The sequence below is a fragment of the Anopheles arabiensis genome, chromosome 3 (genome assembly GCF_016920715.1).
Source record: "Anopheles arabiensis isolate DONGOLA chromosome 3, AaraD3, whole genome shotgun sequence".
Lineage (NCBI taxonomy): Eukaryota > Metazoa > Arthropoda > Insecta > Diptera > Culicidae > Anopheles > Anopheles arabiensis.
In genome coordinates, this window is record NC_053518.1 from 73,046,000 (window position 1) to 73,073,748 (window position 27,749).

The following is a 27,749-nucleotide window of genomic DNA, read 5'->3' on the forward strand; positions in this document are numbered from 1 at the left end:
ATGTAAAGTAAGGGAGCAAAAATATGCAGCGGCAAATTTTGCCGCACCAGTTGGATGGGGCGCAGACCTAAGGGAAAAGATTTATGAACTCTGACATGCTTAATCCATGTACCGAGGTGGAAAGACTAGATTAGTATCATATCGGAACGATTTATTTATCATCAATATTCAACCATGCAGTGATTATCGAGTGTGTGTGTGTGTGTGTGAGAGAGTTTTGGAAGTGCGAACGCGGTTTGATAACATGCGTGAAGGCACACGTGTAAAATTACTTTTATCGCTGTAGATATCGGGAATTACAAACATGATTAGCTGTTTTATCACACTATCATACTAATAAAAAGGGCATATTAACATAAATTGATAAAAAATGTAACGATGATGAAAGCTAGCTGATTATTTACGATTTGAAACAAACCTATAGGGAATCGCAATTGATGTAGGAGAGATTGATCCCGCAGTGTCGTGTTAACATCATGAACTGCTATACGATTAGTCGTTGGATCAAATCTAGAATGAAGCAAAGGTCTCACTTGCTCTTCTCTATCATTAGAATTTTAGAATATTATTAGATCGTGACGTAAATCAAATGAGTATTTTTAAATTCCTCGCAAAACTCAACTTTAAATATGATACAAAGAAAAGTACAATAAATGAAAATGAACAACTTATTTGAAATATATTGAACTATGTTATCAGTTTTTTAAAGCCAACATTCAAAAAAAAAATTCAGCAATCATTACTCTAATATAGATCTTGAACAATAAAATCAGTTTTGGAATTTAATGCCACGAATATGGATTTTAGATTTCAAATCAAAGTTCCTCGGAATAAATCCTTCTTAAGTGTTCCCACAACTACCAACTAAAGAGCTGGTTGTAACTGATTAATGTGTCATACTCCTGACCACTGCTTATCAAAATTATCCACTCATGCGTATCCGTGTAATCCTTTCGTTACCCTCATCCATTAATCGTTCCCTTGGTACGCATAATTTCTGATACAGAAAGAATTCACTCCAACACACTACAGAGGAGAAAAAAAAACACGGACAACTTCCTCCCGAACCTTCAAGGACTCGTCGAAAAACAGTTTGTTTTATGACCATGTTTGAGTGTGTGTGTGTCGTGACTTCTAACAAAACGTGACACAGTTTTCTTGTACACGGGGAATAGCCATAATTCACTTTTGTGCTGGCTCCCGCCATGGAGCGAGCCGAACCTCGGGCACCGCTTATCGGGCGGCATCCTTGGAATCAATTCCCCCGGGTCCAACAATCTCCGATTAGGTAATCATGTACCATTTCGGCAGTGTAACCGACCTGTGTTCGCCGACACACACACCCACACACCCACACCCACGACACGGCAGCGTGTAACGATGATGTTTCATATTTAACCCCATCCCCGGCCCAAAACCATCCCTCCTGGGAGAGTGTGTGTGGTGGGACATCTTTTCTTGCCCATCACCGGATGTTGGTCGGATTGGATGGGAAGGAGGAGGATGCTGGCGAAGCAGGATGGTGGGGTTTAAACTCTCGCCCGTCATCTCCGTAGGCAGCTGCTTGTTTAACCGTCCTGCCAAACTGTCACTCGGTACCGCTCGGTAGTTTATTGTATTTGAAAAGGCCAGCCAAACTCTCTGCACACTCTCGCCACTGCTCTCTACTACCATCGGGGCCGGATTGTGTGCATGAGCTTTTCAGGAGGACCGCATCTGCCCCTTTTGCGTCTGGATGGTGCCTTTCCACCCCTTGCAGAGGGCCGTATCGATATGTCTGGCTGGAGAGCAAATATCACTCCCAGCATAATGCTACACTCATTATTTATGATTATGTCAGGCATGTTTATAACTTTTGCTGTTCCATCACGCCACTGCAACGTCGGTGGCAATGCCAAACCCGACCCGGTACGGTGAAGATGGCAGACCAGCATGACCAGCATACAGAAAGAGAGAGAGAGTGAGCACGACCATGTTCCGGATTTGGCTACGGATTGTGCTGGTTCGTTTCCGGGCGCTGCACAGAGGAAGGCACAGGAGCTCGCTCAGTTGGTTGATGAAGGATGTTTGCTTAAATTTAAGGTCCATTTTAAAGTCAGCCCATGAGCCGCCGCCGGGCCGCTCCCATCTGTGTGCGATGCGATGATGCTCTCGCACCACAGCCAGGCACAGATGGCTCATTTAGGAGCTGTAAAAGTGGGTTGTCGGGCGTGTGTGTGTGTGTGTGTGTGTCACTCGCCATGGGAATGAAGTAGCCCACACCACCCACCAGAAACATAAAAACCTATCTACATCCCCTTCCCGACATCACAAGCACAAGAAGCAAAATTGGCAAGTTTCCTTCCCAGTGGAGTGGCGTGTTCCATTGCATTGTACTCACCGACGAACAGGCGAACCAATGGTGGTGCATCCAATGCAGGTGAAGCATAATGGCTGCCGCTCCCCTGTCATACGCCCCTTTTATCCCAGTCCAATCCTGTCTCAGTGTATATGTGTGCGAGCGATTATGATTGTGTTTTGTGTGCTTCGCGGCAGCAATTTCGATGCCGTTTACGCTTTGCCGGTCGTTCCCAGCGGGCCGCAGCGGTGCAGCAGTACCCCATCGACGGGCAGCAGCAGCGGGGACGATGGTACTTGTTACACGAAACCGGGAGTGCATAAAAAAGCTTGTACACATTCTTCCCGGACAATGGGTTCCGGGACTGCACTTCCTGCCATGCGGGGTGGGCTGTACGGGACGACGGGCCCGATGAATTGAGCGGATGTTTTTAAAGCGCCTTTTTTCTTGTTGTATTCCTCTGTCTCTCTCTCTCTCTGTCTGTCTCGCCCAGTTTTGTTCTCCCGTTTGCAGGTCTAAGCTTAGCTTATCTGCTATCTCCTCGGTGGGTTTTTGATTCGTCCGTGTTTTCCACTTACGAGCCGTGCGGAAGGTTCCACCCGGCAGCGCCATCGTCATCATCCAGAGGAGAAGAGGTGGTTGGGTGAGTGTATGCGGCCGGTGTTGTTGTAGTTGGTAGCAGCTGGGTAGCTGCTGCAGAAACATGACGATGGCCGTTGCAATCATCATTCCCATGATTTGAGTAGCGGCCCACTGGCACTGAAGTCATTTGCATTTTTGATTTATGTCACAATGCAGCGGCGTTAGTGTGCCCTCTACCTTTCTCCGCTCTCTCTCCACCTTGCCAAAGTGCACATAATGCACTGGGCACTAAAACAACCCCGAACACAGCACTTCAACTTCCTCTTTCGCGCTCTCTCTCTCTCTCTCTCTCTCTCTCTCTCTTTTTCATGTTGTCTTCGTTCGTCCACTTACCAACGCCGAGGGAGTTACCTTGTTGTTTTTTTTTTTGTTAAGTAGCTCGTGCTTTGCTGCTGCAGTCCCGTACGGGCTGGAAAGTTTCATCACCGCACTTCACAGCCTTGAGATGGTTCGGAGCGGCACCACCGTTCCCGTGGTGTGGATACGCTCCTGTTGGCTGTTTCGATCGGGCAGCAAGTTTCAAAAACGCCCCGGTAGCATATCCGCGGCTGGCGGCGGGGAAGGATTGCAAAAGTTGCACCTTAAAGAAACATTTGTCGACAAGTTTGTCAAAAACATGAGTTTCGGGCAAGTAACTCGGTTACGCTTTATTGTTTTTGATGTGGTTTTTCTTTTTCCCTCCCTCCCGGTGTGGGTTGGTCCTTTAACGGGGAGTGTGCTTTAGCTTGCTTTCGCTTCGTATCGTTGGGAGAGAGCGTTTGCAAATCGGTCGCCGGAAGCGGTGTTGCACGTAAACTTGAGTTCATCGGCTATAATACCACTGTGCACAGTGCATAGTCGCGTATTTTTTTTGTTTCTTATGCTTGGTGAAGTGGATGAAAAGGTGTGTTGGCAAATGAGAAGACACTGAAGTAGCGTTCAGATGGCGTGAAAGTGGTGTGAAAACGTTTTAAAATCATGCAAATGATGGCAAAGATTCAATTATTGTTCATTTCGTGGTACATGATGTGAGTTCAGGCAGTTTAGACTGCTGCAAGCATTTACGTAGACATTCGTTGTTCTTGTGACTAAACCTCCGAAACCTAGAGCACTGAATATCAAATCGTTTATTTGCACAAAAACCTTGTTTGGCTGATTTTTTGCCACAACATAACTCAGTATTAATTTTCTGGTGGCTCAACTTATGGGCAACTTGAAGGACACGAACAACTTTTTTTTCTTTTAGCATTTTGTGGCCATGCATTATTTCTATAACTTATGATGTTTGTTCAATGTTCTTAATGAGAGATGATGTTGTACATCCAGACCTCTGGTCTCTGTTAGGATTATTGGGTCATAATTACAGAAAAAAAAACTACAGTAATATGACCTAATTTCTCTTTTCAAATAAAAATATTGATTGTCCAGTATATTGGAATATGCAATTGCTTTGTATAGTGACATATTCTGTACTGATATACATATTTGAGATGAGTCGTGAGGACTTCTTCAGTAATGCTTGGGGAATATAAATACGGTCTTAACCGTCATGTGTACGTCCGCCTACCCGGGTAAGTTTTGCATCTTTATTCCAAAATAACTTTGGATTAAGAAGTCGTTTCGACTTCAAAATTTAAAAATGCCTCAGAAAGGATGTTATCTAACTATGTGCAAAAAAATAAAAAAATATCCAAAATGTTTCAATATTTTTTTAAATTATTTAACTTTGTATACCCTTCACACGTACAACCGCCTAGGCCATCGATTTTGTATGGAAGAATGATGTTTTTCGTGGTTAAAAGCGTATATCTTTTGAATTACTTGTTAGATTTGAAAGAAAACTGTCTTATAGGATCATAGTAATGTTTCATATCGTAGTAAAATTATAATTTTAAGAATCCTATCAATATTTTTTTCAATCAAAAATGTGCTGTAACTCCAACACCCCAACCGGCCCTGCGCATATTTTGAGTGGATGCTTATGTCTTGTTCTTTTCTTTCAAACATTGTATTGCAGTTAAATTGTATTGCTTGTTGTGTAACAATATATTGAAAATAACTCTGAAATCATCTTGTTAAAAATGGTATCAACAACCACCAAGCAAATGAAATAGAATTCGCTGGCTGAAAGTTAACACACATTCATTTTTTTTTGTTATAGTGTAACTGCCGATCGGCGTTTCGGAGCGTTCCAGTGGCCTTGAAGCCGGCCCCGCACCCAAGGCTCCGGAGCCGGCTCCGCACCAACCGCTCCGGAGCCGGCGGTGAATCAATGGCTCCGGGGTCGGCGGCGAATCCACGGCTCCGGACCAAGGGCTCTGGACTAACGTTTCAATAGAGATGTATTTTAGGCTAGCGTAAAAAATAGATCTATCTTCTCGCAAATGTAGAAGCTAACACCCGATGTGAATGTGTGGTTGTTGGACAATGTTCAAAACTTATCGATATTTTTTTTGATAAATTCCTTTCAACATTATTTATTCAGCTATTTACGGATCTTCTCAATTGAAACTTAACTGAAAAGGATTTGTTTTGGTGCAATCTGTTAGAACCGGCACAGTCGAGTTGGAGCGGAGCTGACTCCGGAGCCGGCTTCGGAATTGTCTGGAGCCGGTCGGAGCCGGTTTAAAAAAATATAATAAGCATATCTTATAGATTGTAAACATATATTTTTATACACCAAGCAAATCATCTGGAAAATGTACAGAACCTTTGAAAGAAACGTAATAAAAACTTTAAAAAAGGCATAAGTATCCACTAAAAACTTCCTACTTGGCTGGAGTTACAGCACATTTTTGATTGAAAAAAATATTGATAGGATTCTTAAAATTATAATTATACTACGCTATGTTATAAAACATTATTATGATTGTACAAGACAGTTTTCATTCAAATCTAACAAGTAATTCAAAAGATATACGTTTTTAACCAAGAAAAACATCATTTTTACAAAATGTATGGCCTACCCGGGTAGGCGGTTGCACGGTTACGTAGAGTTTTTTGGTTGTACACAAAACGGTTAAACTGACTGTTTTGACATATCGAGTTTGAGCTACGTCATCTGATTGATTATTTCCAATTACCGACTGAATGTTAAAGCTTGGTCCAGATACTGAAGCACTTAGATACTGTAAACTTTAACTGGAATCCATTCATTGAACAAAAGAGAGTCAGCATGAAAGAGGGCACGCATTGTGCAGGCCATAAAACACATTTCTTCACAACCACCGCTCACTGGATCGAATTTCAACATTCCTTTCGGACCCGTACGTTTAGTTTGGTATTTTCATCATTATTTCACAACGGCTCCCAAGAAGAAGCTGCCTTTTGCTACGACTTGGCCTACACATACACACACTCATAAAACTCCCATATACCCGGGACGTACCCGATAACCCGTAGAGCAAATGGCACCGCGTTCCTGCAGCTGTGCCATAAAACACACGCAGAATCGCACACAATCGAATCGGTAACGCAGCGTGACAGATGCTTCCTGATCAATTATTAATCATTCTTATTAAAACCGCCGGCTCGCTAGCAAAGCCTGAACCCCAGCCAAGGAAGTGGTGGAAGCAGCACAGGTGGATGCTTTTCTTGCTGATTGCATTCTCCCAGTCCCAGTGCTCGGGTCCTCCAATTCCGTTGGCGGGTGACAAAAGCATTAGGAATTATATGTACCGGCACAAGCAAGATGAAATGAGCAATAGAGGGGAGCAGTGCGAGAAAACGGAAACTGTATCCGCTTTCCAAAATGCCATTGTCCAAAATGGCACGCCGCCAGACTTCGAAATGGTACGGCTTTCGGGTGTCCTTTTTGTTCCATCCCCGGTGGCGCGTGTAAAAACCGTTTCATTCCCTGCCAAGTTGGGTCTGGGTTTGTCAAACCTTTTCACGCTAACCTGTAATTTTTGCTTGTTATTTAGGAGGGCGCTCCTTTTTCGGGAACGACCAGCATCCGTACATTTGATACCATTAAACGTCTTTATGGTCGTCGTCTCCCGGTATACGTCAACGCGACCGAGCCACGACACGCGCTTCTTGTTCGGTTTTGATCCGGGTGCTTGGATCGTTAACATCTCCATGCTTTTTGGGAGCAACCGAACGCGGGAGATAAACAGGACAAAATAGATGTAACAGCGAAGATGCAGCTCGAGGGCTTCGTTTCACCGCCGAATGGGTTTATGTTCCTCGACTCATCGCCGGTTACACGGCCGGCGGACCGAACGCACGGAGTGATAAAATAAAAACGTCGATGAGTTGGTTGACTTTAATGCGGTAATAATTCGCTACGAAATAGCGCCCCGACGAAAAGAGTTGTTCTCCCGCACGAAGCAGGGAGAGAAGAGGGCGTAAGAGGAAGGAAAAACCCATCACGTTTATGGACAACCAGCGACTGCGACCCGGAGTAGAATCGTTTCCGCTTTGCCCGTCCGTCCTGAGCGCTCCGAGCTGCTGGTGCTGCTGGGGAGCTTGAAAATTATCATAAAACATACCATACTTGGCTGGATCTTAAATCCGAGCACTTACTCAACTTCGGGCTGGTGGCGGAGAGTGGCCGAAGCCGGCCAGAAAACACGACACACAGCAATGAGCAAACAAAACAGACCATCATAGAGAAATAACGGTTTGCGTTATTCAGTTTTACTATCCTTGTTAGGTCATTCTCGGGTCCGGGGCAGCACAGCTGCTAACCCGGCTCGGCAGCCCGGCCACAGTCTCTTGAGACGTAAAACCACTGAAAGTCGTTTATCGAGTTGTTGTCAAGCTCATCAAACGGGGGTGGTCAAGCTGTGGTGGGCTCGTCGATGACTCAACCCAGAACGACTGTCGGCACTTATTTATGCACCGTGTTAAAGGATTGATGATTGAGGCATAGGCAAATTTCGTAATAAATTGCGAACGAGTAAAGTACGAGACAGGACTCCAATTATATTTCAAAACATGGAAAATATATAAGTAGTTATCATATAACTTGTTAAATACAAAAGCAATTCCTTTAAAGCTCAAATAAGACAAGCAAAAATATCAAAGATTACAAAAACATTACAAAAACTAGTATATTAGATTAAAAAACAAACAAATCGATGATTCAAAAGGATATTCAAAATATCAAAAACAAAGTTTAATAAGTGATAAGGTAGCAATAAAAAAGACTTTATGGAATAATGAAAAAAGAGAAGAGAAAACAGCTATTACTGAATGCGTATTGTAAAGTAAGTAAACAGAAAAAAACAACTGAAGTTCTAAATTGAATTGATAACAAAGTAAATAAGCCATCCGTGCTGAAATTAAAAAAAGATAGTATAAGAGCCAATGTGATAAAGTTGTAAAAAAACACAAAATGACCTTGATAAATTTGTAAAAAATTTAAAGTAAATAATGTAGTAAGTAATCGATACAACAAAACACAGAAAACGACAAGTGAAATACACTAAAGAATGGGTCAAGTACAGAACATAAATAATATTAAATGCATATATTATTGCGTCTGTTTTTTACAATCAAACAAATTTTTACTAGACGTTTGAAAAGAGTAGATTAAACCAAACATTTTTATTTATTTAATGCTACTATTGCTCACAAAAGAAGCAATTTAAAATAATGTCAAGCCTTGCCTTTGTAAAGCACTGTACTTACAATTCAACAAACATGGCAACATAACATTACAATAATCATTCGAGCACAATCGTTTGTCCTCCCTCCTCCCCCGCCAGCAAAACCCCATCTCGATGCAATAGTAATCTGTGTGAAATTCGCATCCGGCCAAGCGAACCCCCGGGTTCCGGTGTTGCCCGAGAAACAGCGTCAAGTGCCTGCTTGAACAGCGACCTGCTCGGAATGTAAATGATCCTACCCGGCCAGCTCGATTCGAAATGACGAAATGAGGTGAGCGTATGCGCCAGGTAATCTTACACCACTCAATTTGCGGCCAGCACCGAATCACGTAGCGCACGTAGATGCACCGCAGAAACCAAACGCAGCAGCAGCAGCAGCCGCATCACCACGGCACCGGTGAGAATTCGCGCATTTCGAGTGACTATTCCTCGCTCTTGCGGCTGGCGGCTGGGTGGCTTTTCGCACCGGAGCGCAGGCGAAACCACACAGCCTGCCCGCCTTGTGCGACCACCACCGAAAGGAAACCCCGCCATACGCTCAAGATGCTGGCTCAGCATCAATTGGACCAAAGCAGACGCTGTGCGGTTGTGCGTTTCGATTACGTACGTTTCCCGTTGGTGGTGCGGAGGTAGGAGCCGTGGGAAGAGCCCCACGGTGCCCCACGCGGATTGGACGACCTCATAAAAATGAATAATGGCGTCATATATCAGAAAACGATTTTATTTGCCATCGGCTTATGCGGGCTTCGACCGGGCAGGAGCGTTCGCCTTTAATCGTCGTTTCCTTCCGCTCGATGGGCGAAAGTTGCTTCAGTGCTCGGCGCGTCTTCCTTTTGCACCTCTCTGGGCCGCGTTGCTTCCGCCGCAGTCACAGACAAACACACACACACACGCACGCACGCAGTGGTGTCTGTATTTGTAGTGACATTTATTGCTCGATTCCGGTGGTGCGACTACGTGACACACACCGCCAGTTGGCAAAATGGGACGGATGGGGGAGTTGAGTTCCGGTTCCGGCGAAGAAGGGGGAAGCGATGCGATGGCTTTCCGGTTGTCGTGAAGCGAAGAAGCAACAGAGCACGATCACGGTAAGGTGATTTCGAATGTTGGTCACTTTTCCGGTCGCTACCTGGCTGCCGAAGACGTTCGTGTTGTCCTCGGGGAGAAAGGGATGGCGAAGAGGGTGAAGAAAATTATGGTTATGCATATGTATCGTAGGTGAGTTTATTTGTACTTCATGCTACTCAGTGGAAGATACCTGTACTTCCAATCTATTTGTTAGACAGAGGATGTTAATGAGTATTTATTTGGAAAATGTTTATTTCATTCTAAGCAAGAGCCTTACTAAGCCTTAAAGTAATAATTTACCAATATTCGCGAAAAAAATGACGAAAAATAAGTTGTTAAATATGTAAAATTTACGCTCTTGTACTTAATTCATGATGGCTGGAGCAACAAGAACAAGAGCATTGAATGTTTTTTTACATAACATTCGACGTAATTGCATCCTGACTAAGGTTTCCAAGGTGATGTTTGTAATAATTTAGCAGTTGAGAGAGGTTTTTTTTTCTCCGAACTCAGAACGATGGTATCTTTTTTCAATTTGAATTGTTACTCCAAAATTAAATGTCCTACAAGGCCAAGGTATCAAGTTGATTTCCAACAAGTGTTCGAGTTAAGGTGCCACTGTTCTGAGATAATGTGAACCTTCCCTGTATGTTGCTCTTACTTTGGCACACAGTCGGACGGGGTTCATGTTTGTGTTTTGTAACACAAATCAACACTTTTGAGATTTTAGTTTCTCATAGTTGTGGGATACTTTCTTGACTCTTTCTTACGCGAAATGAACTTTATGGGAAATGAACTATATGAAGAGAATTTGACTCTTTTTGGCACCCTTTTTGGACAGACTCATAGGAAATTGTTATTGGATTTGCCCAACAAGAGTGCTATTCCAATTCTTTTCAAATAGCGTTCATTTCGTGTAAGAAAGAGTCATGAAAGTATCTCACAAGTATGAAGACTGCTGGAAAACCCTGTATTGTGCCGAAGCAAAGTTTTCGGAAAGATCGAATCTCTCTTCGTTGATTGACATCCATCCTGAAATCAGTACGGAGAAGAGATTTTGGAGCTCTTCTTTAATCTCAAAAATACTAAGATTAATATGAAATGGGGTTTTATTTTGTCCGGGAATAAACGTCACTAATGTCACATTTCTTGTTAAATAATCTCTTTCGCCTTTTATTAAAGATTTCCGTGGAGAGAGAAACTCTAATGAGTCTCAACTGAATATTTCATGAAGCCTAAAGGTGTCAGCTTCTCTTGAAAGATAAATTGATTGATAACCCAACCGTTTTAGTAGAATGATCATGTTGCTGAACAAACCTGCTTACTCTTGATTTCAGATTAATTTGTTTAGAACATACCCCGAAACTGCATTGTCAATGTCAATGCTGAATTCAGGGTGGCCACTCAACCGGGAAAACCGGGAAAACCGGGAATCAGCCGGGAATTTTATTTATTCGGGAAAAACCGGGAAAAACCAGGAATTTCGCTTTAAAAACCGGGAATTTGTCACAGCTCTCGTGTACCAAGTGTATTTTCAGCCACCTGATCTCTTTTGTGTATTCTTCGCAACGTACCGCGGGCATACCTACATTGTCGCACCAATGTGTATGGAAAACACAGTCTGTTTCATCGTCGTATGGTACGAATTGATTGTACTTCTCATTCGCACTGGTGCAAAACTTACGTTCGCCGAATCGGGTACACGCTATTCCGTGCGCCTGTATTTTGTTCAACAAGCCGTAGGTTGCGGCAGTGGCGGATTTAACGGTGGGTGGAATGGGCGATCCACATTACGCCCCGTATTTGTCCAGGCGATATGTATTATTTTTTGGGAACTTGTTATCCCCCCTCCCCCCTTAAACAATTTCAACGTATCAACCACATATCACCAGTACATTGGCCTTTTACGTTTCGGTTTGGATGGTCTGTACCATCATTCCTCCCGATTGTGTGAAGTCTCAGAAATCGTGCGCGCACGTTGATCTGCCTTTACTCCCACAGTCCAATTGTTGCTCTATTGTTTTCACGGGGTTTTGCTTTAGCCCATCCATTCTGCTCTAGTAGTATGGATGAGTCTTGCGGCGTTTCCGTTCCTGAGAATCGAAGACAAACCGTTTCGATAGCGCATCCGTGATCGTGTATGGTATGTGTATAGAATGAAATCAAAAGCTGCAACAGAATAATGGATGGAGTATATAAGAGTGGGTGGGTGGGGGGTGGGGGGCAGGAGGGTTCGAATCGCTGGCTAGTTGGAGGCTTCGATTGCCGTGGTTGTGGACACTTTTAGTTCATTTTGCGGTTTGAGTTGAACAGCATCGGATGTGATGTGATAAGATTTAAAATTGGATTGTCGAAGTGCAAGTGCAAATCACGGTGTCGTTTGAATTATTTGATATTCAGTTTATTGAAGTGTGTTTTTTAAATTATTCAATTTGCTATCAGGTAAGTTTTATACAGCACTGGCTGCAAATTGGTTAATTTATTAATTATTAATAATAGTCTCCCATAGATTGTCTGCTATGCCTACCACATACAATCCAAACTATGAAAATTCATTTCCATGGTGTTCTCCTGACCCGAAGGACGTATATGCAGCGGTTTGCAAATGGTGTAACAAAAAAATAAAAATCAACACTATGGGTAGAGTGGCTTTGGTTAGTCATGAAAAAAGCAAAGCACATCATCATCAAGTGTTGGTTCGAAAAACTAACCTTCCAATCAGCCATTTTTTACCAAGTAAGTAAATAACCGTTTGGCGGTAGTTACATTTTTAATGTTTGGTTTTTGGTATGTGTAAAAGTTATAACGTGTTTATAATTTTAAAGTAGCAAAGTTAGGATGGTGTTCTATATAGAAGTATTAAAAAGAGTGTTTGTAGTAGATTAACCCTTTCCGACCGATGCTGATTTTTATTAACTTTCCGTTCCGCTGGCATCACCAACGCAAGCAGTTGATTTTGAACCAAATATGCTGCAGCAAAATTGAGTTTTTTTTTGTATTACGATTTAAACTCTTCAAAGTACATCAATACTGTTATGTGTGCGATGAGATTTTGGCCAACCGCAATAATTCTTAGAAAAACATTCTTTGATCTGCGCTTCGCTGCTATTCTTGTGAGTAGAGTACAGTTCTTGACGATGATTGTTGTTACTCCCGCAAAACGCTAATGCCGGTCACCAAGGAAAGGACCACCAGTAATCATTTCCGTATGCCGTTGGCATTCTTGGAAGTTTTGATTGTTTTGAGAATACAAACCAAAATGTGCAAAAAGGTTTTCAAAAATTGTTTAAAAACTGCCTAACAGCCTTACCCATAAAGTGAATATAGATTCAAAGCTAATCCGATCAGACAAAAGCTAGATCAGATTACAAAAACCTCAGCAACGTAATGATTTTAATCATAACCTGATTTTTTTTTTTTCATCTCACTACCCACTTCATCTAAACCGCTATAAAGGCGCCCACAGCCGGCCGTTTTTAAAGTTTCTTTGTGTATTAACAATGTATTTTATGAGTATAAATAATAGCTGAATGTTGGTGATATTTTATTTACAAGTATTAATAAAGTATTTGTGATATTGGTTGTAGTACTGATATGCGGCATAAAATATTCTGCAAATCATATAGTTACAGCAGTGCTCTCCAACTATTTTAGGATCGCTGACCACTTGGCTTTGGAAATATATTTGATGCGGCCCACATCTTATTTTATACACTTAGTTCAACGTTTTTAAGCATTTGTGTAAAATCATAAGAACGAATTAGACTTTGCGTGAAAGTAATGTGCAATTTTAGATATTTTGCTATATTTCATTTAATATTCATGAGAATATGGCCTATCACACACCAAAAGAAAGAATATTCAATTCCCCAACTTTTTCGACTGTTAAATATTAAAATGTAGAATTAAATACATTTCGTTATGATTCTCCGCTGACCATTATTGTTTCACCGTGAACAACTCTGGGAGTTACAATGAAAAGCATTAGATTATTAATTCAATATGATTTCTAGTCTAGATACTTGGGGAATTTAATTTCCTTTCTTTTGGTGTAGAATAAGCCATATTCTAATAAAAAAATTATGCAATATAGTCGAAAACCCCAAAATTTCACGTTCAATTTCACTTTATTCTATACGTAACTGTTGTAAATTTTATCTTGATGGTGTGAAAACAATTGCACTATGTGTATGGTAATAAGCAATTCTTAGAAAAACATTTTTTTTTTTCGCGAACCGTTAATGCAGCGGATCACAGGTTGGAGATCACTAATTTACAGTTATGGTAGTTGGTGTATAACCCGATAACTAGCAATTAATTTACACTTTCACGAATTCTGTAACTTCAGCTTAATGATTAAATTTATGTAGTGTTATATAATGGTAGTGCTATGCACGCAAAAATATGGTTATTGATTTTTAAGAGAGTTCCTTTCTTCTTTTTATAGATCAAATCGTTGGTAATAACCTGTTGTCGTCATCTCCGTCACTTTCTTCAATTTCCACTGCAATGGCTACCCAAATCTCAGCTTCAGATTCTTCCACGAACACTGATAATCAACACTCTAAGGCTTCCAACGTCTTGAATAGATTCATGCTAAACGAGCAAGTTACAAGTGCTGAAATTGTGTGGGCTCTGGAAACTATTGCCACTCATAACTCCTATCGCAGTGCTGGGGCTAACACTAATTTGTTCAAAACTATGTTTCCGGACAGCCAAATTGCCGCCAAGCTCGAGATGGGACGCACAAAACTTGCGTATCTAATAACTTTTGGTCTGGCACCTTATTTCACAAACGAAATATTTAAGCAACTTGATGTATGTTCCGAAATAGTAATTGGTTTCGATGAAACATTGAACAAAGTTTCACAACGCCAACAGATGGATGTTAGTGTGAGATTTTGGAATGAAAATAAGGAACAGGTAGAATGTCGATACATTGGATCAGCGTTTTTAGATTCTTCTCGTGCAGTTGATCTCCTTAACGGATTGAAACAGTGCACAGAAAGAAAGCCTGCTCTACTGAATAACGTGATTCAGCTAAGCATGGACGGACCGAATGTAAATTGGCGTTTAATGAAGGACTTATGCGAAGAACTTCGAAATCTGCGTGGGGTACCATCTTTTGATTTATTAAACATAGGTAGTTGCGGCTTACATGCTATTCATAATGCTTTTAAAAATGGTATGAAGCACACTGAATGGAACATTGACGAGTTTTTGACATCCCTCTATTATTTGTTCAAAGACTTTCCGTTGCGCCGTGCAGATTATAAAGAAACTACCGGATCCAATTTATTCCCACTGAAATTTTGTCCTATTCGATGGATTGAAAATTTGAATGTGGCTGAGCGTGCATCTAAAATTATTCCTTATTTGAAAGTCTATGTGGCTGCGGTCAAAAACCAACGTGACAAAAAACTCAAGGAAGGTCACCATTCTTTCAAAAGGAGTTTTGCTGCAGTTGCTCAGTCTAGGCCATTCGCTGTAATAGAAAAGACCATTTCTGATGAAATGTTGAGCCCAAAACTTGCCTTTTTTATTTCCTCAGCTGGATGTGTGGAACCCTTTTTGCGAGAATTTCAATGTGATGCTCCTATGGCGCCATTTTTGTTTGATGAGTTAACTTCAATTACCCATTCTATAATGAGTAAGGTTTTAAAATCGGAATGCTTAAATGTAAAAGCTAAAGCGATTACCAATATTGAGCTCAAAGATAACAACACACTACCGACATCGCAAGTTGATATAGGCTTTGGAGTCAAAGCGGCAATTAAAACAATAATGACAAGTGGAAAAATATCTGAAAAGGTGATCCTTCAGTTTAAGAACGATTGTAAAGCTTATTATATTGCATTTTTAACAAAAATTTGTGACCGTTCTCCACTGTCACATAGTTTTACACGATATATCTCATGTATCAATCCAGAGACCATCACAAAATCGCTTGATATTGCCTTGAAAAGGTTGGAGTACTGCCTAGATTACATGGTCCAAAGAGACCATTTAGGGGGTAATGTAGCGGACAAAGTTCGTCAGGAATTCACAAATGCGGTAGAAATTTCTAGCATAAAGTCATCTCTAGCTGCCTACAAGCGACATGAATGTCGACTAGATAATTTTTGGTTTAAAGTTCTTGCGGATTCGAGAAAAGAATTCTCAAACTTAAGAATTTTTTTAAAAAAATTTTAATTCTATCACATGGCAATGCAACACTGGAGCGAGGATTTTCTATAAACAAAGAGTGTCTGATAGTTAATTTAATCGACGAAAGCTTAGTGGCGCAGCGAATAGTATACGACGCTATTTTGAACGCCGGTGGTGTTTTAGGGGTAGACATAAATAAATCACTCATCCAGTACGCCCGAAACGCGCATGGACGATACGTCGAGAGCCTGGAGCAAAAGAAAAAGGAAAGGGCACAAAAGGACGATACCAGTGCTAGAAAAAAGACAACGAATCAAGCACTTAAGGAATTAGAATTAGTTAAAGCCAAAATTCTCGCAGATGCTCAGAAAGAAGTAGCCTTGATCGAAGAGAAAATGAGTAATTTGAATAAATAAGCTGTTTCAGCAATCTTATAAAAAACGTTTATAATGCTTAATAGTTTTATTTTTAAATAATAGTTTAAGGTTATTTTATTTAATTCTTGTTACATCGATAACATGCAGCTTTGCACTGTCATACTAATTATAGACGAAGTTATAAATACTATTAGAGTTACCTATAACATTGTCAAAAAAATGCTTTGTATACTAAAAAATTTTAGTATCGCATAAGGCAATCAACTACGGGCAAATGAAGTGTAATAAACCGGGAAAACCCCTAAAAAATCCGGGAAAAACCGGGAAAAAACCGGGAATTTCAAATCCTGATTCGAGTGGCCACCCTGTGAATTGCTAATATATTCGTAATAAGCTTTAATGTTGTTTGTTTCTATTTTTGCACAGGAAATCCCACACTTTGCTCACCTTGCCGCAAACCGGCTGGAAAAAGCCCCCCCGTAAGTACTCACATGAACCTTTGCCTGCATGCTGTTATTTTTGGCTGGCTGACAAAACGTTTCCATAAATTATTTTCCCATCTATCTCACTCTCTCTCTCTCTCTCTCTCTCTCTCGCGCCGTTGAACATATTGCAGCACTTATACGGGAAAGTGCGCTCGCGCGCGATATGCGACGAAAAAAGGAAAAGAAACTTCCCCCGGAAGTAGTAGTTGGTGTATGATTGAACTTTAAATATTTGATACGGGCACGCGAACTGAATTATGCACCGACACGGGCAAAATAAAAGCCTCTCGCTCACGGTGACACGGCGCGTCGAGGTGTCGTTGTCGCAGTCGTTTTCTTTTCCGTGTGCGTGTGCCGACGCGGCGCGGCTGCCGCACAAACGGTCTAAGCAATGGGGGCGAGCGCCCGGTGTGTGTTAATTCGAAAAGCGATTCTAGCGATCGATGATGGTGTTACTTTTTTTTTAGTTTTTGGGTTTTCCTTCATCCCAGTCTCGTGTACTGGGGGGAATAAATTAATCAATCCATGATTTGTTTATGCACGTTGGCTTAGATGGAGATTTTTGCTGTCCCCGTTTTCTGTGCACCGTTCTGATTGATGAGTGTGTGAGCTGTGCTGAAATCCGCAGGCTCGACGCTTCTAGGCTGATGAGCATTGAGCTCGATTTGTCAGCTCGCTTTTCTGTTGCGCTTCGCTCGGACGTATCGATCAACTTTTTAATTGCCCAAAACTGACCGCTGACATGCTTTGTCAGCGTTTGATCGAATGGATTTAGGTAAACCGATTGAGGAGAAAACAAGTCTGAGTGTTTGTTTTCATTGCATGTACCTAAAAATCAATTTAGAGCATCGCTAGCTTCCACAAACACAATTTTAAATGTAAAATTAATCTTAAAAAAATGACACAAATTCAACAACAGGTTCGATAACATGCACTCGAACAAATAGAACAGCATTTGCGAAACAGCACTGCTCCTCGGCAGCCTTCGGCTGGCACCCTCCAAGGCACCCATTTCGAGTGTAGCCACCCTGCCGTCCACGATCGGGGATCATGATAAAAGGTGCTCAACTTTTCCCGCTGTCATCCTACGACTTCATAAAGGGACATATGATTTATGGGCGGTAAAATGTTGCGACCATTTCCATCCAGAGCGCGTGGAAAACACACCGCTCCTTCTCGAAAGCCGCGTGCCTAAAGTGTCCCGTCGTTGGTTGAAGCGAAACAAAACAGAACCCAGAGCGACATCAAAACAAAAAAGCTCCCAGCCAGCCAACATCCTTTTTCAGTTTCCGGGGAAGCAAAAGGAGAGAAAGAGAGAGTGTGTGTGTGTGTTGGAAGGAGATACAGAGGGAGCCTTTCGCTCGTATCATGGCAGCCCTTCCGATAAGAAGCGTCCCGATCTTGCCGCTCGAGCGCCGTGGAAATGTACGCGCGTATTGGCTGTACCGCGCCCGGGCTGTTGTTTTATGGCCTTTCCGCCATTTCTGTGTGCTGCCCGCCCGTTTGTTGTTATTTCGCTCGCAGGGTCGGAAAAATTGAGTTTCCTCTGAAGCGTTACAAGCGGGGAACCGCGACCGGAAAACTCGGCTTGAAACGATAGTCTCTCTCTCTGTGTGTATGTGTGTGTGTGTGTTCACGTTGATTTTCGTTGACTTTTACATCGGTAAAAGGTTAAAGCTGACTGTGACCCGCACTCATCACCGCGCGCTGGCCTGGGGCGATCCACCACCAGGGAGGACCGGGCGAATCCCAGGCACTGGTGATGGGTACGTTTTTCGGCGGTGCAATAGAAACCGGACGGGCAGCATGGTTTTGAGAAGATAAACATCGTAAAATTTCATAAAACAATCATTTCTCTGTGTGTGTGTGTGTGTGGGTGTCCACACCCGTCGCGGGGGATTTCGGGGCGCACGGAGGTTTTGAGCGCCCTCCGGGCTCACCCCGACGACCAGCGTACATTCCCGTGACTCTCCCGTGGTATGTATGTGTCGTAGTCACTCTTCCGGGAGTTTGAAAAGGGAACTCCCAGAATGAATTAGAAAGTTCGGCTGTTCACTTTTCCATGCAGTGGTTTTTTTATGTTATGTTCTGCTGCACAAGCATTTTCGTTGAAATCACGCTGTCGGAAATGGTAACCGGGGTCGAAAAATGCATGTTGATCAGAGGGACAGGCAAGCAGTCCAAGCTCTTTTTTGCGATGGAATTGTGATAATGTCAGTGTGGAGTAATGTTGCAGAGTTTACTCAAAGGAGCGCCAGCAAAACTGTCAGCGTTCAGCACAGTTCGGTGGAGGTTGGAAGTGAGTGGAAATGAGAAATGAGCAATGGAAATTAATTTCCGTGTAACAGTGACCAACTCTTTCGTGTGGCAAATGTCAAATGTGGCAAAGCTTGGTGAAATTAGCTGTAAATGCATATGACTTTCATTTGATTTGTACTATGATATAACTCACATCAGCAGTGCCCAAAAGCTCACGAAAAGGGTGACAAATAGTAGCAAGACAAGGATCAAGTAGGAAGGCAATAAGAATCACATGAAATTTAGTTTTCCAGTAAATGTTTTTTTTTTTTTATAAATTCCTACTAGGAGTTTTGCGGTACAGGTCGGATCGTTTTCATCACAAAAAATGCAAAAAATTGTTAAATTAGATTACAGTTGAGATGGCAATGTTTGGTGAATGACAACAGACGATACGATTGTACGGCACCTTCATTTTTTTTCTTTATTTTTAAAGAGACTTTGAGCCAATTGGCCTCATTGCCTGTTAAAGGCACCTTCGGTGAGCTTCTTGAAGCTTACTTGAAGATTGTTGGGTATCTTTGCTTAAGATAATTGGATATAACAGTACTATTAACACCGTTTATTGCTAATTATTCTATATTTAATTATTTCATTGTAATTGTGTTATATTGTCATAACAACAACAACAGAACCCACATTTCCACATCATCGCCATCTGAAATGCTCGTCAGTTCGGAGCTGTTGAAACGAAAACTTATTCGATTATTTATTAGCGGAACTGTTAAAAAGCACAGCCACACATCAATACACACACATATTGCTTCGTTTGGTACCTTTTCATTGTAGTCGACGCGTGTTTTGCAACAAAGCTGCCAACGGCCCGATTTCACCGATCATTGGTAATTATTGTTAATTCATTTTAAGCAAAGCTCACACAGGATCAAACAGCGATAATGCCCCAGTCGGTCGGTCGGTCGGTTGCAGTGTGCATCAAATATTTACAATCGGATTCGGTCACGGTTCCCTAAAAAATCCCATTGGATAAATGTAAAGCTGCTTGGTTCCCTCTACCCCGTTGGAAAGGTAGGCCAACAATGGAAACACACACACACACTCTCATACAAGCCACAACAGCAGTGGAATTATAAAAAAATGTACTCGTTCTTTAATTATTGCCATTACATCAATTGAAATTATTTCTGATTAACCAAAAGCAATCATCCTTTCGTGCAGAGCGTTCGCGACCGGGGCAGTTGTCGATATTCGACGCTTAAATTGTTGTTGCCACACTACCTTCGCCGTGATCGCCACGGTCGCCATGGAACATGGGCAATCAATTATTAAATTTTATTGGCATAATTTATCTAATTATTGAACGCCGCGCGGCGATCGGTGCGGATGTTGTGCCCGGTGCCGGTTACTAGGGCACACGGTAATTCGATAACGCTTCCGGAGTGGACAGGTGCGTTTTTTTTTTCTCTGTTGGCTTGTTATACTCAACAAATTTGAATGCAATTTTATGTAAAATTTTAAACAGAGCCAACTTCCTCCCGGTGCTGATGCTGCCTCGAACGGGCTCATCTCGGATGAAAAAAAAAAAACGGATATCGAGCAACCGTTGCCGTTGCCTTGGGCGGCGCAGTATTTATTTACAGTTATTAGCGTACATAAAATCCATTTTATCGCCCGGTAATCTTATGCTCCCGTGCATATCATCCCCGGTCCCGACGAACGGGTGCAGGGCTGGAGTAGCTTTTATTATGTGAATAAAAACCGAGGTACAATCATTGCACTGTTTGGCACGGCGCTGCTGTTTGCTGACACATACACACTTTGCGGTGATGTTTCCTGCTTGCCATCAATTTTCGGTCAGGTATGGATAGCATGGTATGAGCTTTTGAAGGTCTGTGTGTATGTGTGAGAGGTATCTATCCCCTTCTCGAAGCAGGTTGCCAAAAAATAATAGAACAGAATTACCATCCCTAAACCTTAGAGGAAGCAGCTGGGCGATACCAAATGCTACTCCCTCGGAACAAAAGTACCACCCAGTTCCAGCCTCATTTCGGCGGGGTTTAAGCACTCTGTATTTACCAACAACAACAGCAAAAAACACCTCGAACAACCCTCTTGCCTTCCCCCCCGTAAAGCCTTTGAATGTAAGTTTTTTTCCCGCCCTCGGACGAGGTGTTAGAAGCTTTGCTTTATTGGCCCGATCGTCATCATTTGCCAAACAGCGTGTGCGAGCCCGACTGGGTTGAGAACGCCCACCGTGTGCTGAGCTTTAATTACACGGGGCGTAATTTGCAAAACCATAAATTATAGGCTGCAGGATAATCTACACGGGGTGCCGGGTTTTTTGCTCGCTGCTCCTCTTCTTTATTCGACGTTCTTCGCGGGCACGCGGTTGACCAGCTCGCCAATGGGCTAATCAACCACCCCAACTAACTCCCCCATCACACACACACACATACTGCAGGACATGCTTACGGTTGCATATGGTTCAGTAAGCTTGTCCACGGAGTGTGTGGCGGAGAGAGTAGACATTAGAGAGAGAGAGAGAGGACAGGAAATGATCCACCCCATCATCACCGCGTCATAGCGTGCCGTGCTGGTTGGATGGTTGGAATACGAGCGCCCAGAGGATTTAATAGATACATCCCCTTTTATGGGGAGGACCGTGTCGGCCACCCCGGCACACCGAAATGAATGTCATTAGGAAGTTTTTGAAAGCATGCTCTACTCCCTCCTGCCCGGTGCTCGGTAATCGGAGCATTTTCGATCGATGAGCAAAGGGAGCGGTGAAGAATTGCGGGTGGGTTTACTGAAAGTGTCGATAGATGATGACCACATTGCACCATGCTGAGTGGAGCATCGGGTAGAGTGGGACATTGGGTTCGAATCCTGTGCTCAAGTTTCCCGAACGACCCGAAAAAATACCAGAAGAAAAAACAGAACCCTTTTTTGTTTCGCGCGTTGGTGACAGATTTTCGCGATGGATCGTAATAAAAATGGTAAAACATGGAGATTTGGATCGGAAATCTGCTCACGTCTTGGAACCGTGAGGGGTTGGAAATTTGAGGCAGTAATTACTGTGGAAATTGAGAGCACGAGGATCGGTTTTAATGCGTTGTCACAGCTAGGCGGTTGAAGTAGATACGCAAAAAAAGATACATTAATTTGACATTAATTTAAAGAAACGTTAAATATAAGAATCAACATTAAAAAATGATCACAGTACTCAAGGTTTCGCAATCGAACTTATCCATGGAAATTTTGATAAATATTTTTTTTTCATTTAATTATTTATTACTCTGTTTGCTTAACGCTTGATTACATATTTCGCTACTCGATCCTATGCTAGATATCCAAGAAAGTTGTATAACTCACCACCAAAAACACTTACTTTGTTCAACTCTTTTGAAGCTCCACCGAATGAGCTAAACAAACAACAATCAATGTTTGACTAGTGGGATCAAATTTATGAAAAATCTTCAATAAAAGCAGTAACAATAAAAATTGGCCGTATAACAGTAATAGTGTCATAACAATAAAGAGTGTTAGAAGCTAAAAAAAGAGATATGAATAATAAGCAATAAATTATGGCGGAAAATGTGTCCTTTTGTCAACAAAACATTAGAAAAGAAAAAAAACTAAAAATATTCAAATAAAAGTCAAAGATTTACAAATGATTTTATGGATGAATTGCAGTGCCTCAAAAAATGGAAAAACCTAATACCAAAGACAAATAAAATTATGGTAGGGGAAAGCGGGGCAAAATGGGCATGTGGGGCTAAATGGGAACCCTCTATTTAAGCATTATTTGACTACAAAGATACTTTCCAATGCTCAAAATGTATTCACTAGAGTGTTCTATGAACACCATGTAAGTTTCATAAACATTGCATAACAAATAACCAAGAAAAATGCAAAATAAGGTTTAGTAGCATATTGATGTAATTTTTGCCACTTCGAAAATAAGCTTATTTTAGTGTCTCAGGGATGCGTTGAAGTTTTACATGATATATTTTTAAAGATATGATATTTCTATACAATTTGTCTGAAGAAATCAAGGCGATTGAATGAGTATTTTTACTAATATAAAAAAAAATACAAAAATGCTTCACGTGGGGCAAAATGGGCAGTTACGCTTGGGGCAAAATGGGCAGATGCTTTTGACATACGGCGCTTGGTGAGGCTATGGTGTTGTATTTGTCGCCTCAATAGTGATAACAGACACAGCTTCAAAAGTTTCGATTTTGTAGATTTAAACGTGTAATAACTGTTTTAATTTTGATAACATATTTTTGGAAGAATTTTAAGCGCTTTCCTGACCTGCAAAACAAAAGATAGAACGAAAATACAATTTACGAAATGTGCGCAAAAGCATAGACCATTATCTAAGCGCAGTTGTTGTGGTCCATTTTGCCCCAGTGTTTTGACGTTTCACAGTTTGTTTACATATGCCCATTTTGCCCCAGGGCTATGCCCATTTTACCCCGCGTGTCAAAATAGCTTCTCGTAAAACATCAACTTTTATTTTACATTGTTTTCATGTTTTTAAGTTGTTTTCATCCTGTTTGGCAATTTCAATCCATAGATAAAGGGTGGAGGCATACACTAATGAAAGAAAAATTGTGTTTTGTGACATATTCAAAGGAATATTCAGTAAACTGCTTAACATGCCCATTTTGCCCCGCTTTCCCCTACCTGCACTTACCGTTTCATACAGCGCTTTGCCGGAAGTTCACAAAAATCGTGTGTGATATGTGTTACAATCAATTCGCACCATTCCGTACATCAAAACTAATCGTTAGTATCTTCATTTATTTCTATTGGCTGTTACATTTTACACAATTTTACGTTTACATCGGGCTAGACGGGCGGGGTTTTTTTGCTGTTGCTTTCCATTCGCATTACACGAGTTGCATTTGCTTCGTTTTAGTGTACGCTTTGTTAAGATTCTTCCGATTTTTTTTGTCACTTTTTTGCTATTTTTTCATACTGAATGATTCATTTGACCCTTGATTCCAATGAGCGTATCATTCGCTACATATAGCCTACTCCTGCTCAATATGTACATTCTCCTCTACCTGCAATCGATCGAACTCGGGATGGATCACAAATCGGCTACGCACGAGACGCACGGCTACTTAAGTCTACTTCTAGGGTGCAGGGTGGGACACAAAATTGCCTGGGTTTTTGGTGCCTTACAACGATAGCTGAATGAAGAAGAGCGAAGGTGATGGTGATGGGGGGGGGGAAGGAGGCGATGGTTTTACGATATTTGTACGAATTATGTACAGTGCAAGTGTACTGATACACCGCCCGATGTTCCGATGTTGACGCAATTAAGCTTTCCTCCAGCTCACAAGTTCCAGCACACAGCACAGCTCCCAGACTAATGCTATTGATGATACATATTCTATGTGTGGCAGAGAGGGGATAAGGGAGGCATTGGGACATGGGCGAGATGAGTTTCGCTCTAGCAAATGTTGCGAAAATGTTTGCCTTGCAGCTTATGACGCCGGACGCACTAGCTTAACGATTATGTAGCAATTGAAAATGACACAACTTTGCCGTTGTGCATGGGTTCTTTGCATGTACTTCACGAGCGAACAACATAACCTATTTGAACTATGTCTTTAATTCGATTGAAAAACTATTGGATTGCAATGCTTCTTACTGAAACAAACACAAAAATTAACTCAAATACATAAAGCACTTGAAAGCATTCAATCCACCGTTTGGAAATGATTTCTTAGCTTCACAATACAAAAAAGGAGCAATCTCTTCTCACAAATGCTCACCCCTTCCGCTTACGGCCGGCCACAATCTCCACCGGGTGACAAAAGCGATTCTCGATCTACTCGTGGATAAGGCACTTTAGTGTTTTTAATCAAAGATTCATCATTTTCTCGAGAATCGAATCTTTTGTCTTCCCGTCTTGCCGCTGTTGTCGGCATTGGCTGTTGTTTGGGCCGATTGGGTTTGATGTCTTCCTGTTTGGCCTCATCGTGCCTTCACGCCCTCGCCACGGAACACACGAATGGATTTGAAAGCTTTGCCCCAGCCACATGGGAAAGTGCAAATACTTTACCGAGCATTAACACCCATCCCCGCCCGATACACCAACCCACCCGAGTAGAATGCTTTTCTTTTAACGCCTTAACCACATCCACAGGCCCCGGAAAGCCGGCGAAAGCTCCCTGGGTGAATCCGGAGGTTTGTGGTGGTCTACGGTTTCGGTAGGTTGGCCTCTTTATTTATTTTTTTTTTGTTCTAAAAGCCTGGCAAACTTTCCTCCAAAGCCTGTTCCCTGAACCCATTTCCGGCCCAATTTTGGGGACGGAATGGCGACGGAGAGGCCAGGTGAAAAACGTGAAAATCCATCATCCGGTTTTTCGGAGGAAGTTTTATTCCCCGCTCGCCTTCGGCGTATTGAACGTCTTCGATCCCGAATTGGAGGAAACTTTTGTTTTGCGACGGTTTCCCAGGGCTTTGGTAAGTTTGCACTCCTTTCCCGCTTTTCCCGCCTGCTCCGGTTCGTTAACCCTTCCGCGTAGTCACCGGTTTACGACAACTTCACAACTCTCGGCTATTCTCGGTAATAAAAGCTTCCGGTTAGGGATGTTGGGATGATGAATTAAAAATTTACACCTACACACCCGCCGGTGCACAAACCCCAACGGGGAAGGTGTACACTGTTCCATTACCTAGGGCTCGGGAGCCATCATGCCCGATCCATCAAAGTCCATTAAAGAAAGTCAGCGGGATCAGCGGGATCTTTGTGGACAATCGACCGTCGAGGCCAACGGGGGCGAGAACCGCTCACTAATGGATGCGAATCCCTGGTCCTTCCTTCGCCGATACCGTGATCACGATGCACGTCCGCAGCTAATTGTATCGGTGCCATCAGAACGCTCTGCCCGGTTCTGCTTTGCTCAAGAGGAAGAAACAGTGAAAGGATTTGCGCTATATGTACATTACCTTTCCCCAGCTCCAAAGATCAAAGAGCTGTTATGGACTTCTGTGTCCCAAGGACAGACACCTTCGCATTGCTATAGACATTGGGGTTTTAGTATTAATTTCACAAAGATGAGTTTTTTTTGTTCTGCTAAGGATACGACGACTACACACGACGGAACTGTGGCGGTGCCTTCCAACCACAAGCTCGGCATCTTCTAGCTTAATACTAACGTGTTCTATCTTTACTCCACGCTCAGCTCATTCTCACACATACGCACATAAAACACAATTCTTACCATTGTATACAGTTCATCCTACGTTCGAGTAATATTTATAGCAAGGATACCACGCCTACGTATGCCATAGTCACTCGTACACTAACGATCTAAGGGTTGGGTGAAGTGAGTTCACAAAAAAACGGGAATAATTGAGAACGGAAAACATAGTGCTACACACAGCTACTGCTTCCTATTGACTATATCACTTGTTTTTCTTCTTCTTCTTCTTCTTCATATTCTTCCTCTTCAGACGCATACAAGACTCTATCTCTCTTTCTGGATTTTAAGATACTGCTGCTAAAAATGGTATTTGCCAGAAAGAGAGACCTTTGAATGGACAATTGATAGTTTCCTTGACATTGACACGAGCCGCAAACCTATGTTACATGGTGTGTGAAGCTTACACGGTCTGGAATTCATAATACATCACTTAGCTTTTTCTTTCGAAGACACACCACAAGGGGCTATTTCACTTAACGATTTGCAAGAGAAAAACTGAGCAGAACAAGCATGAAGCAGGTGGCAAGCATCCTAACACTCAGCTCCGAGGAGAACGGCTTCCGGTAGCCACTGTTGGAGATTGAGCTCATCACGAATTCCAGCTCGTTCGGTGTAAGGTCAAAGTTTCGCGTGTAGAATTGATGGATGTCACTAATCTGGAATAAAGAGGGAGAGAGAGAGAGCACAGATTAATAAAATACTTTGAAAATATTAACAGTATTGCTTATCGATTGTTCTACAAATGCACTTCGTAGATGACACATGAAAAGACGTTATTTCCCCATTGACATACATACAAACGTACAGACGCGTGTTCCAAACCAAAGGACAAGCCGACACGTTTCATATGTTAAAGTCACACTCACACACACACACACGCAATCGAACAACTAATGAGGCACACAAACCAATGCATCAACGAGTTAAAGATTCGATTAAGCGCAAAGTGGATCAGGCCCGTCCGTCAGCCGAGTTCCGTCGACTCCGGAGCGTCGCGGCACGCCAATCCGATTGCCGTCGGTGGCACGTTTCCGAAGGCGAAAATCGAATTAATCAGTCCAATATACATATCGTTTATAATAGATATTTCACGCCCTGTCTGAGAAACCATTACGCTTCTTCCACCCAGGACCGCGGGTACGGGGCTCGTCGCGAGCTGCGGACGGATGATGCCCGCTCGAGTTGGATTAATGCCAGATGAGGCCGTCTCCTACCGCGCGCTCCACACAACACAGCTCGAAATGGTGATGAGCAGAAATAATTAATTCAAGAGGATACTACTATTCCCTCTTTCCGTTGCCGCTTCGTTCGTTCCGGCTGTTGTCATCGGTGTGTGGTGGGTAAAGTTCGAAGGCCCGCGGCTTGTCGGTGCTTCGTTTTGCCAGCGTTATCAGGCAGGCGGACCCGATCCGACCGAAGGATCAGAAGGCAGACACTTTGGCACCGTTCGCAACGGCACCGGCAGCTAGAAGGAGGTCGGACCGCCACAGCCCTAATGATAATCGGTTTAATAGTTGTTTAGCAGTGAACAATACGATTTAATCTATTGTGATGATGGAACAAGTTGAAATTAATGATCAGTCCCCGAAATTAAGTCTATTGTCGGGACGTGG

At 42.4% G+C, this 27,749-nt stretch overlaps 2 protein-coding genes and 1 long non-coding RNA gene across 7 annotated transcripts in view; 2 read left to right on the plus strand and 1 right to left on the minus strand.

Moving 5' to 3' along the window:
- Nucleotides 1-12,085: 12,085 nt before the first annotated feature.
- On the plus strand, nt 12,086-15,593 carry LOC120901174. Its single transcript, XM_040308884.1, has 3 exons — nt 12,086-12,378; nt 14,090-15,530; nt 15,572-15,593. The coding sequence occupies exons 1-3, from the start codon at nt 12,162-12,164 to the stop codon at nt 15,591-15,593; spliced, it is 1,680 nt and encodes a 559-aa protein (XP_040164818.1). The 5' UTR covers nt 12,086-12,161.
- Nucleotides 15,594-16,591: 998 nt separating this feature from the next.
- On the plus strand, nt 16,592-17,188 carry LOC120903427. Its single transcript, XR_005739599.1, has 2 exons — nt 16,592-16,645; nt 16,783-17,188. It is a non-coding gene; the product is annotated as an uncharacterized LOC120903427 (long non-coding RNA).
- A 6,497-nt stretch (nt 17,189-23,685) lies between these two features.
- LOC120901976 (opioid-binding protein/cell adhesion molecule) overlaps nt 23,686-27,749 on the minus strand; it is a 90,595-nt gene continuing 86,531 nt past the window's right edge. For all 5 annotated transcript variants that reach the window (XM_040310383.1, XM_040310382.1, XM_040310380.1 and 2 more), the window contains one exon: nt 23,686-26,792. In XM_040310383.1, coding sequence (XP_040166317.1) covers nt 26,610-26,792 — 183 coding nt within the window. In that variant the 3' untranslated portion in view covers nt 23,686-26,609. The remainder of the gene's footprint in view (nt 26,793-27,749) is intronic.

Bases quoted from the DNA above. Each gene is read 5' to 3' on its own strand.
- LOC120901174 (XM_040308884.1), top strand. From the start codon at position 12,162: ATGCCTACCACATACAATCCAAACTATGAAAATTCATTTCCATGGTGT. The intron at 12,379-14,089 runs GTAAGTAAATAA...TTCTTTTTATAG, and splicing joins AATCAGCCATTTTTTACCAA to ATCAAATCGTTGGTAATAAC. The intron at 15,531-15,571 runs GTCACATAGTTT...GTATCAATCCAG, and splicing joins ATTTGTGACCGTTCTCCACT to AGACCATCACAAAATCGCTT.